At 48.6% G+C, this 12098-nt stretch overlaps 1 protein-coding gene across 1 annotated transcript in view; it reads left to right on the top strand.

Moving 5' to 3' along the window:
- The window catches only part of HADHA (hydroxyacyl-CoA dehydrogenase trifunctional multienzyme complex subunit alpha), a 41411-nt gene extending 31202 nt beyond the window's left edge, over nucleotides 1–10209 (top strand). Inside the window, exons 14-20 of the mRNA XM_061154979.1 lie at nucleotides 3046–3132; nucleotides 6130–6270; nucleotides 6921–6989; nucleotides 7793–7988; nucleotides 8678–8792; nucleotides 9440–9585; nucleotides 9673–10209. Of these exons, the coding sequence (XP_061010962.1) occupies nucleotides 3046–3132; nucleotides 6130–6270; nucleotides 6921–6989; nucleotides 7793–7988; nucleotides 8678–8792; nucleotides 9440–9585; nucleotides 9673–9818 (900 nt within the window). The 3' untranslated portion in view covers nucleotides 9819–10209. The remainder of the gene's footprint in view (nucleotides 1–3045; nucleotides 3133–6129; nucleotides 6271–6920; nucleotides 6990–7792; nucleotides 7989–8677; nucleotides 8793–9439; nucleotides 9586–9672) is intronic.
- Nucleotides 10210–12098: the final 1889 nt, after the last annotated feature.

The following is a 12098-nucleotide window of genomic DNA, read 5'->3' as shown; positions in this document are numbered from 1 at the left end:
GTTTTGTTTGTTTCTGTGTGGGGAGTGGATGGGAGAAGGTAAAGTAGCTTTATTTTCTTTGCCAGGCAAAGGGGAATACAGCAGGCTCTACAGCAGTTTTGAGGTGCCCTTCAAAACTGTGTCCCCCCAGACATAAGTTTCTATGTGAACCTGTGCATACTGTGTGTAAAGATCAAATCAAAGTCCTCAGGGAAGACACACAAGTATCTTATTAACTGAAGCACAGAGTTCATTAGCCTGACATGGGAGTTCAGTCACCCAGACATACACAGATAACCTCATGGACTGTAGCCTGACATCTTGGCATTTCAAGTTGGCTGCAAGCTACAGCTCAACTAATTCAGGTCTAGGCAGCAGAGGAAATAGGGGAGAAACACTCTCCAGGCAGAATTCAGATGCTCATTTTGTGGAAAATGCTGCTTTGGTCTTGAGTTCACATGCTGTGCACAGTCAACTCTTGAGATGGGATGACATGAACAAAACAAGTACTTAAACCAGGTGGTATAAAGGAGGAGGAAAGAAGATGTGGCAATACTCCAGGTGAGAGGTGGAACCAGGGTCTGGACTAGCCTACAGTGAAGTAAACAGTGGAGGTCCGTAAACGGTGTATGTAAAGTGGCACTGACTTGGCAACATTCCAGGTGTCTCAAGTAGTGGGCTGTGCTCCTAAGAGTCCTGCCACTTGAGGACAATCTCTGCTCTACTCAAGAGTGAGGGTTTAGAAACTAAAGAGCAGCAGCTCTGGTTGGGACCGATTCTACTTGTGAAACACACATTCCAAAGTCTTCGCTTTAGACAGAGTGCAGTGGAGATTCAGCTGCAGGAGAATATTCAGAAGAGCAGGATAGGTGCGTGTCCCCTCTGTCCTGAGGTGGCCCTGCAGCAGAGATGTATACCCAGTGTTTCTGGGGCTTTGAGGGACACTCCAGCAGGCACTGGAGGGAAGGCTGAGGGGTGGCAAAAGTACACACAGCCATTCACCACTGAAAGCATTTGCCACCTGACGGGATGCTGGTGTTTGCTTCCGGAAAATCAGGGCTTGGGAGGATCCATGTATAGAGAAGTTTGTTAAGGTTAGCAGTTGGGAAGCTAGTGATCACGGAAAAGAAAAGGGATCAGATCAGGAGACGTACAGGCTGTAAACAAATCAATACAGTACTTCAAGCTTAAGGGAGAAGAGAAAGGAAAGAGAAAGAAAAGCAAAGGGGTTTCCTGTGTCCATGCGGGCCACAGAGGGAAGGCACCAGGGAAAAGGCAGCAGACAGAGATAAGAAAGGGAGGGTGTTCAGGGAGTCATGAACTTTTAGCCGATAGTAAGAAAAGAGTAGGAAGATGATTGCCAAAGGTAAAGTCCAAGATGTCATGTATGTTGTGAATATTTATGTAATCAGTCACTGGCCTTTACCTCTTTAGTGAAGCTAGTGAAATCATCTAAGGTAGGAGATACTCAAAGAAGTTCTTCAGAAAGAGTAGAAAAGAGCGAGGTCCAGAACAGAGCTGTCTTTAGAACATCAAAGAATTTCAGGTGCAAGACCTTTAGGAGGGCCTCAGATCCATCCTCTCACCTGGGCTCTGCTTTCTTTATAGGCAAATGGTAAAGCTGAGTCCACCGAGTGGTCCTCAGGGATTCAGAATTTCACTGCTTTCCTCTTCACAGAGCTAAAGAAACTCACTCCTCTGCTGTCTTCATAATCCGTGTCTCCAGACCCCTCACTGCCCCGGTCATTTCTTCTGTTGCCTTCACCATGTCTCAGTGCTCTCTTGGCGTGTGAGAGACCACCGCAGACCACCATAAATCACCACTTCCTTTTCACGGTTCTGCAGTTAGGGCAGGGCTCCATGAGGCCACTGGCCTTAACTCCATATGGCTTCCCAGTGGGGGCACTCGTGAGACTGTATTCAGCAGAAAGCTTATTGGGGCACCTCCCTCTCCCCGTGGCCTGGTCCTCCCTTACTGGTTGAACCAGAACTTCTCTGCAGCATGGCTGCCAGTGTCCAAGAGAGCAGAGCAGAAGCCATGAGGCTTCACTAGGCAAGGCCTGCAACTGGCAGAGTTACTTCTGCTGCTTTCTGTTGGTAAAAGCACATCACAGGCCAGGCCAGGTTTAAGGAGAAAGGAAAGAGACTCCCCCTCTGGATGCACAGAGACTCACATGTACCAAGAGGGACATGTTGTTGCCAGCCATCTTTGGAGACATTGGTTTGCTCTTCATAGAGAATTTTACCACCAATATTAGACCCTATACCACTAATGACGCAGCTTGAAACTATGTTAGCTTTCTGTCCATTGGGCTCTACTTTTGACTTACATTATACTTTTGATTAAATCAGATCATGGGGAACTTCCCTGGTGGTCCAATAGCTAAGACTCCACACTCCTAATGCAGGTGGCCCAGGTTCAGTCCCTGGTCAGGGAACTAGATCCCACATTCCGCAACTAAGACCCAGTGCAACCAAATAAAAATAATAAAAAATAAATAAGATCATAGGCTCTATACACAAGTATACTACCAAGCCAGGTTTTGCCCATTAGATGCCTACTTTTTTTCCTCTTTCTTCTTTTTCATAAAATCTTAATACAGTCCTTTATCTTTATCCTCATTATAATTGGTCTTGTTTTATACCCATTGTTTCAGTGTATCAAATGTATCTTGAACCTTGATTCTCAGCTCTGAAGTTAGGATTCTGCCTGCCCAGATTTGCACCAGTTTAACAGGTGTGCCTTCCATGTTTTTCACCCAAGCATCTGAATAAAAGTGTGAATAAGTCAAGATTGTGGGCAAAATGCTGAGACAGTCTACATTAGAGACTATTCTCCAGTTCAGTAAAGCCAACAGTTAATAGTATTCTTGTACTGTAGATAGAAATATAGTGGTGTGCCATTTCTGAGTGTCACATGTGTAACATGAGACAGGCGTGCACGTTATGGTTTATTCTTACAAAGGTGAGGCTGGCAGAGACTCAGGTGTCACTCGTTGACTTTGCTTTGGGCTGTCGTCACCTCCTGGCCTACCTGACACATTCGTAAATGCTTTTCCCCTGCAGGTGATCCCAGATCACTGTGTCTTTGCCAGCAACACATCTGCTCTTCCGATCGGTGAGATTGCTACTGTCAGTAAAAGACCTGAGAAGGTAAATTCTGAGCAGAGGAAAATCCTGAAATGTTTTGCTGCTTCAGGCTCACTGATGAAGGCTTAGAACGTGAGAAGGGAGCAGTATGGATTATAAAGTGGGCGAGGGTGATGATGTAGTCTCAGAAACTAGCCACAGAAAAGCAGAAACAAGTGAAGTACAACTAAAATATACCTTATAGATGATTTGCATTCTTAATGGGAATTATTATTCAGGCTCAGACTATAAAAGCTACCTTTTTTTTTTTAAGGTTGGGTATTGAAAGCCAGGCTCTAAAATAAGAGATGCTCCAAAAATAACACTTGAGCCACAGAGCATTCTCTGGTGACTGTCTGGAATGGGTTTGGTTCCCACTGCGGATCCAAAACTGGAAGATCTCAGGGTGCAGTAGGATGTGTCCACACATGGGTTTGCTTAGAGCTTTTCCCCAGGACATGAGAGGGGTAGGTGTAGAAGCACTTCACTGTAAATGTTTGAAACAGTACCTGGAAATTTATCTTTGAGCTTCTGCTCTTTACCAGAGAAATCAAGTGCAATTATTAAAGGAGAAATAAAACAGTTCACCTCTCTGGAGGATAACAGTTAGCCTCAGCTAACCAGAACCAGCCAGAAGTTGGCAGGAAATATAAAAGGCCTTTAAACAGCCATAACTGTTAATACAGAGTCCATGTGCTCAAAACCTAAAAGTCTATTGATTGTTGTTCTAATAGCTTGTTGACACAGGGTCATCTTGTTTCCCAGCATGCAGCAGATTAGAGGTGATGTGGGCCTGAGAGAGGCAGGCTCAGTAATGGCAGGAGGAGGTCTCAGGAGGAAGTAGCAGCTGTGAGTCTGGCCCTGCAGGGAGACACAGACACAGGGTCGAGGCAGATCTGGCCACGTCATAATCACTCGCAGCAGCTCCTCAGCACTGAGGCAGCAGAGGAGACCCTGATGTCGTGTCTGTGATGCTGACCTCTCTTTTCTCCCCCATGGAGCGGAACAAGCAGCACGCTTTGCATTCCTCACCCCCCAGAGACCTTGAGCTTTTGTCATCTGCTTGCCTATGTCGTTCATGTAAGAGTAAGGCCACGGCAGCCCAAGCAGGGTGACCAGCCATCTCGAGGTGCCCAGGACACAGGCCCTCCAGTACTCCACCTGGGAAGTATTCCACCTGGGCAGGTCCCAGAAATCTAGGACAGAGGTGGTCACCTTTTGGCACAAGTTTTTTGAGCAATGTAAATAGATTTTGCCTGGGGTAGTGATTGTGTCGGTAGATACACAGTTGTCAGAACTTAGCAAACTGAGCACTTTTAAGGCCTGTGCATTTTATTGTATATGAACTACACATAGTAAAGGTGAACTCCTTTTGCTCAGGAGTATAGTCTGAATCAGGTCCTATCTTTTTAAGTATTTTAGACATAAGTAGAAGAATAATTTAGCAGTTAAAAGCAACTTTGGGACTGATAAGTTGGTATAACATTTTAGTGACCTGTGCGTCACACAATGGGACGTGGGCAGGCTGTGGAGACAGGCCCACCTTAATGGAGTCCCACCCTGCTGTTTACTAACTGACCCTGACCTACTAATACTAACCTCCTGATTAAGCTTTCTTCCTCATCTAGATAATTAGACTGACTAGTTCACAGAGTTGTAATGGATTACATGTAATGAATAAATGATAAATGTGTTAATGAACAGTGGATAGTAAGCAGTATGGTAGATATTAGTTATAGGTAAAGTAGGGGGCAGGGGGCAAAACTATGAATTAATGGATAGACTTCTGTCACAATTTATTTGTGAAGACTGCCTAATCGTTAGCTTATTGAGGCTGTTCTCAAGTTTTAGCATGTACCAGAATCACCTGGAGGGATTCTTAAACACAGATCTGGGCCCTGCCCCTAGAGTACCTCATTCAGTAGGTCTGGGGAGGGCCTGAGAATTCGCAGTTCTAACATTGCCAGGCGATGCTAGTGCTGCTGGTCTGGGTACTTGACTTTGAGAACCACTGGTTTAATGACACCTGAGGGAATTTGAGTGTTGAGAAATGTTACTTAAACCCAGTGCAGTCATCCCTCTGTGTCCTTGGGGGATTAGTTCCAGAACCCCAAGCCCCTTATAGAAATAGTGGAGGACAGGAAATTCAGTTGGCCCTCTGTATCCTCAGGTCTCACATCCAAGAATTCAGACCAGTTGGTTGAATCAGATTCAACCAGTTGAATCCTATTTTGGCTGAACCTATGTGTGCAAACGGAGAAGGCAATGGCACCCCACTCCAGTACTCTTGCCTGGAAAATCCCATGGACAGAGGAGCCTGGTGGGCTCCAGTTCATGGGGTTGCTAAGAGTCAGACATGACTGAGTGACTTCACTTTCACTTTTCACTTTCATGCATTGGAGAAGGAAATGGCAACCCACTCCAGTGTTCTTGCCCGGAGAATCCCAGGGATGGGGGAGCCTGGTGGGCTGCCGTCTATGGGGTCGCACAGAGTCGGACACGACTGAAGCGACAGCAGCAGCGGCAGCAGTGCGTGCAAAATCTGTGAATGGAAAGGGCAGACCCTGGTGGTGAGACCCATCTGTGTAAAATCTAGATGCATTCTCTGACAGTCCAGCATAGCATATTAAGTAATTCTTCTGCCTGTCTCCCCCCACCCATTAAAAAGTGGACCCTCTCACCCAAACCATTGTCATCATTAATATAATTGGAACCCTCACTCATTCTTCCCCAATAAATCTGCTTTGGCCTTTAGCTGTGGGTTTGGCATTGTGGGTAAGATCCATTGCCTTTAGTGAAAAGCCCTAGAAGCAAATGGAAGAGAATTTCAGGTAGCTCTCCCCTGAACATACTGGACTCTTAAAGAACCATGAAACCAAACCATTTGACCATATCAAGCCAGTATTCTTATACTACAACAGCCTTTCTCTGCAATGCTTTCCTAGCAGAAAAAAAAGAACCCTATTAAGTTTCCCCTCTCAAGAGTTCTCAAGTCTGTCAGTGTTTTGTCCCCCTTGCCAGGTGATCGGCATGCACTACTTCTCTCCTGTGGACAAGATGCAGCTGCTGGAGATTATCACAACTGAGAAGACTTCGAAGGACACAACTGCCTCTGCTGTAGATGTCGGCCTCAGACAAGGGAAGGTCATCATTGTGGTTAAGGTGAGGAGCTGTGGATCAGAGCAGCAGATTCAGAAAAGTGCCATGAAAACTCCTTATATGTTCAGGCTTCTTGGTGACTTTTCAGGTCAAATAGATCAGCAGTTGATATGATTGTGCTTCCCTGGTAGCCCAGATGGTAAAGCATCTGCCTGCAATAAGGAAGACCCAGGTTCCAATCCCCAGGTCGGGAGGATCCCCTGGAAAAGGAAATGGCAACCCACTCCAGTACTCTTGCCTGGAAAATTCCATGGACAAAGGAGCCTGGTAGGCTACAGTCCATGGGGTCACAAAGAGTCAGACATGACTGAGCAACTTTACTTCCTTTCTTTCTTTCTTTGATATGATTCCCCCTTGGTCATCTACAATATGGACAGTGGTGTGACTACTGCTGAGTTAGGGTCTGGGACATGGCAGGTTCTCCCAACCATTCCAGACCTTGCAGGTGATGTGAGACTATCTCCTGTCCTCTTGGAATCAAACTAGGCTGCCCCCAACTCTGGCTTCTCTTGCAATTCAATATTAAGGATTCTGACTGAAATTATAAATCATCTTGAATTTTGAAATGGCTCCTGGGGAAGGGAGACCGCTTTCAGACTTGGGCAGTGCCCTCAATCAAGGGGCCCATGAGCTCGTGTTCTCTCCCTTTGCAGGATGGACCTGGCTTCTATACCACCAGGTGCCTCACACCCATGATGTCTGAAGTCATCAGAATTCTGCAGGTTGGTATCGCTCTCAGAATGTTGGAGGCATCTTCCACTCCTAACACTAGTTTTCCAGACTGGTAATGTCAAGAGGAAGAGCAGGCTTCCTTCTAATACACTAACTCCTGGCTCTTCTCCAGGAAGGCCTTTTGCTGCCCTTCCATTCCACCCACTGTTGGGATGTCACGGGCGAAAATGGGCAGAATTTTAGCTCTGCTCCCCTAGCATCCTCCCTGCTTCAGTCACCCCGAGGCCTCCCGACATGCTTTATGTGCTATTTCTGCATCCCCATCCAGAACACGGCCCGTTTGGTCTGATTGGTGCTGTACCTGCTTCTGCCACACACAGACCCCTCTGGTAGCTGTCAGGTTGGTCAGTGGCAGAAAGGGCATGGCCAGTCTCGCCGGGCTCCCATCAGACTCAGGGATCACTGGCCTCTGCAGCCCTGCTCCTCAGGGATGTCTCCTCTCTCAGGGTAGGGAACCTTACCCCATCTGGCATGGATCTCGGTATTCTTGAGATTCAGGATTGCAAACAAGAAAGAAATGAGTAACTTGTTCATGTCTAGACTTCCTTTGAATGCCATAGGTTAGGAAAGGCTCACACTTTCCCCTAGGGCTCTCCAGCCTCTCCAGTGTATCTCCAGCACTGATACACACAGTGCTTCCCTGTGGCTATCAGTCCCAGTCCTGGGTCTGACCTGGCAGCACCCAGAAGATAAGTGGACGCTGCACCAGGCTGATTCTGAGAGCAGCACAGGGCGCCCTTAGGGGAGTCTGGGACAGCCTTCCCCTGAGGTCCTGGGTTTGCTGCCCATCCAGGAAGGAGTCGGCCCTAAGAAGCTGGACTCCCTGACCACGAGCTTCGGCTTCCCTGTGGGCGCCGCTACACTGGTGGATGAAGTTGGTGTGGATGTCGCAAAACACGTGGCAGAAAATCTCAGCAAAGACTTTGGGGAGCGGTTTGCAGGTGGAAGCCTGGAAATGCTGCGGCAGATGATATCCAAGGGCTTCCTGGGTGAGTAGCCTCAGAGAAATGGAACTAGCACCATGAGTGATGGTCCCTGTGACCCAAGAACTGCAGAGGCCCGGGTCAAAGAGTGTATTTTTTCAACAGAGCCCACTGTCATAGGGAATTTAAAAATTATTTCATGACAGCCTCTTCTTAGGCTGGGCCTGTAGATTATGGAGAAAAGGCGGAACTCTGGCCTCCTGAGGCCCTGCCATTGCCCACGCAATGCAAGATTGACAGGCATTTCTTCCTACCCATGGCCTCTACTACACCCATGGTACTGCAGGAGCCCTACACCCAGGCTTTCCATGTTCTCTAACCACCTGTGTGGAGAAAGTAAACCTCTGAGTATGTAATTGAGGCCCACCGGAGAGGTGGCTTTCTCTCTTGGTAAAGCAGCAACAAAATCAACACTAGAGCCTGGATGTCCAAGGGCCTGGTGCTGCAGGTGTGGACAGTAACACTCACCCACACGGCCTTTCCACCCAGGTACCCAGATTTCCAAGCTCCAGGAAGCACACGCTCTTTTTTCCTCTCTGCCAACTCTTCTGACAGGTACTAATTTCTGAAGTAGGCTAGATTTACAAATTCAGGAGTATGGAAGAGAGGCTAGGGCTTTCTAGGAGACTAGCAGAGAGAATTCTCAGTGCTGGGCTCTGAGAAATCATAACTCTCCCTTTTCTTGCTTCTTTTAGGTCGCAAGTCCGGGAAGGGCTTTTATATCTACCAGGAGGGTGTGAAGAATAAGAATTTGAATTCTGACATGGACAGTATTTTGGCAAGTCTGAAGATGCCTTCTCAGCCTGACGTGTAAGTTGATTTGAGGGGCTATCCGTGTGGAAGTGTGTTTCTCACCAGCCCAAAGTTTCTTGGACCCTCTGCAGTCCTTTTTTTTTTTATGATCACCATATGTGATCAGAGGAAACATTCCTGATTCTTAACACTTTCTGCCTTTCCACATTCCACCTCATTCTCTACCAGACATCAGGGTAAGGACTGCAGCCAAGCCTTGGGAAGACCTCTGGATAAGCCATCCCTCTGAGGGTGCCAGGAAGCAACTAGAAAGTTCTGGGCTCACTCAACCCGCACACCATTCACTGTCATCTGTAGTCAGTACCTGCTGATATCAGTCTACCCTGCAGGGCCTGTGCTCAGTGCTCGTTTCCAGTTAATCAGGGCAGGCAGCTCTCTCCTGTCCTTTTCCAAGGGCGGCTCCTCCTCTAGAGGCAGAAGTTCATTAGGGCTGGCCCCAGGCACCAGCGGAGAAGGAAATGGCAACCTGCTGCAGTATTCTTGCCTGGCGAATCCCATGGACAGAGGAGCCTGGCAGTCAGACATGACTGAGCAACTAACACCCGAGCTCCAGCAGCACCAGCCCTCACTCCCATTCTGTGCCGGGGCCCCTACATCCTCCCTCTTGACTCTTCCTCTCTCCGAATGTCTCTCCCTGTTGGCAGCTCCTCAGATGAAGACATCCAGTACCGCCTAGTGACCAGGTTTGTGAACGAAGCTGTCCTGTGCCTACAGGAAGGGGTCTTGGCCACACCCACAGAGGGAGACATCGGTGCGGTCTTTGGGCTTGGCTTCCCCCCGTGTCTTGGAGGTAAGTCTTGCAGGTCAAAAAGGTAGTTTACTTCACCCCAGAGCTTGTTTCACTTTTCCTTCAACAAAATCTTCTTTCTGCATTCAGGGCCCTTCCACTTTGTGGATCTGTACGGGGCACAGAAAATAGTGGACCGGCTCCGGAAGTATGAGGCTGCCTATGGAAAACAGTTCACCCCATGTCAGCTGCTTGTGGACCATGCCAACAACCCTAACAAGAAGTTCTACCAATGAGCAGGCCCTGTCCCCTGCCCACTGGCCCACTAATGCCAACCATGGCAGCACTGGTTCTCAACAGAGTGGCATCTAGATTTATCAGAGTGACCAGAAGGAAGACAAACTCTGGCACTGGGTATGTGCCTTGATTAAAGTGCCTTTGGCTAGGACATCTCTCCCTCCCAGCTAGGTCTGGCTGTGATGTAGTTTGTACTTCCTGTTGGAAGGTAGAACCCTCTGTGTGCACCAATTTATAAGCCCCGAGGCCTAGGGTGGCAGTGTTTCTGGAGCCATCCTTGTTGCCTGCTCCTCCCGGGAGGCCAGTGGTGGTCACTGGTGGCCAGTGATGGTGAGGGCAAGTTTGCACTCAGCCAGATGCACTTAACAATAAAAATCAAACTCTTCGTCAGTCTGACTGCCCATTGCCTTCTTTTCTGTCATTGCCCTTCTGGTGTAACCCCGTTACCTTCAAAGAGTGAGCTGGAATAAAGCCCTGTGCTCTGGGGTAGGAATGTGTTGGGAGCTTGGAGCAGCACCTTAAGAGAGAAATTGCAGTGATGGAGAATGACCTTTGATCCCTGGGTCAGGAAGATCTCCTGGAGGGAGGGCATAGCAACCCACTCCAGTATTCTTGCCTGGAGAATCCTCAGGAAGAGGAGACTGGTGGGCTACAATCCATAGGGTCACAAAGAGTTGGACACAACTGAAGTGACTTGGCATGCATGCACGCACGTGTAAAGGCTTTGGCTGGGCTTCTGCTTACAGCGGGGAAGAGTCCTGGCTAAACCAAGGAGTAGGAGAGTTATGGAGGGCCAGCGTGTAAGAGACTCCTTTTCCCAAACTGCATATCCTCGGTGGACAGTTTTACCCAGTTCTTTTCTTGGTGTAACTCTTTCGTGTGCATACTCAGAATGTTTATGGAACGTTGATAGTAGGCAGTTGTTCAGCTGCTGAGTCGTGTTCGACTCTTTGTGACCCCACAGATTGTAGCATGCCAGGCCTCCCTGTCCCTGTCTCCCGGAATTTGCCCAAGTTCATGTCCTTTGAATCGGTGATGCTATCCAACCCTCTCATCCTCTGCATTAGGCAGAGAAGGTAACGCTTTTCTGGTCAGTGCATCCTGCACATCTCAGCTGCCCCAGAGCACAGAAGGTGGACAATGCCCAGTGAGCAGCTGCGTGACCCACCACCACCTGCAGTCTACTGACACCTCCACTCTTCCCCGCCCTCTGTCTTCTGGTGGAGTAAATTCCTGCACTTGTATTCTGGCAGAAACAGTGCCTAGTCCAGGTAAACAGCTCTGGGGCTTCTCTCTGGGTCTGGCAGAAGGATTCACTGAATGTATAGAATCGTAATTCAGGTCCCATCACGCTGCACCACCCTGACTTGAAGATGTCACCAATGCCTCCTACCTCTGCTCCAGCTGTGAGCACTTCAGTATCCCCTCGATGGTCCCAGTTCTGCTGTGGAGACCAGCAAGTGGGGAGCTCAGCCCCAGCTCTACTCAACAGTTGGCTGCTAGGAAGCCAGACTCTTAACACCAAGGCATCTCTGAGTTGAAATTTTCCGGTGACCCACAGAAGGTAGAGAACTGATCCTCTACACCAAGGCCAATAACAGGCTTCCAGGGGTGGGGGTGGCGGTGTTGGGGCAGGGCTCTAAGCAGCCTCAAGGCAGGCACTTGGACAAGACAGGAAATTAAACCTGGGTAGGAACATGGGGCTCTGAAGTATGATCTTTCCACCCAGCAGCCCTAACTGTGCTGCTTAATCGCTTAGTTGTGTCCGACTCTGCAACCCCATGGACTATAGCCTGCCAGGCTCCTCTGTCGATGGGATTTCCCAGGCAAGAATACCGGAGTGGATCCATTTCCGTCTCCAGGGGACCTTTCAAACCCAGGTCTCCCACATTGTAGGCAAATTCTTTACCGCCTAAGCAACCAGGGAAGCCCAATACCACAGTATGGGTAGCGTATCCCTTCTCCAGGGGAGCTTCCAGACCCAGGAATTGAACCAGAGTCTCCTGCATTGCAGGCAGATTTTTTACCAGCTGAGCTACCAGGGAAGCCCCAGCAGCCCTAGGGAGGTGTGTTGAATTATGCTGAGACATTAATGGGAACTGAAGGTTCTTATAGTTTTGGAACAGGTGAGGGGTTTTCAGAAAGGAATGAGGGCCGCTGTATCAGCTGCCTCTGCGGAACAAGTGGGACGTGTGCATAACCATTTCCAAGGTCCTCCCCTGCCCAAGGGCACAGACATCATGCCAGTCGGTCCCTACGGCCCTCTGAAAGAACACAGT

This window comes from Dama dama, chromosome 11, assembly GCF_033118175.1.
Source record: "Dama dama isolate Ldn47 chromosome 11, ASM3311817v1, whole genome shotgun sequence".
Lineage (NCBI taxonomy): Eukaryota > Metazoa > Chordata > Mammalia > Artiodactyla > Cervidae > Dama > Dama dama.
This window is presented reverse-complemented; position numbering and strand designations above follow the sequence as displayed.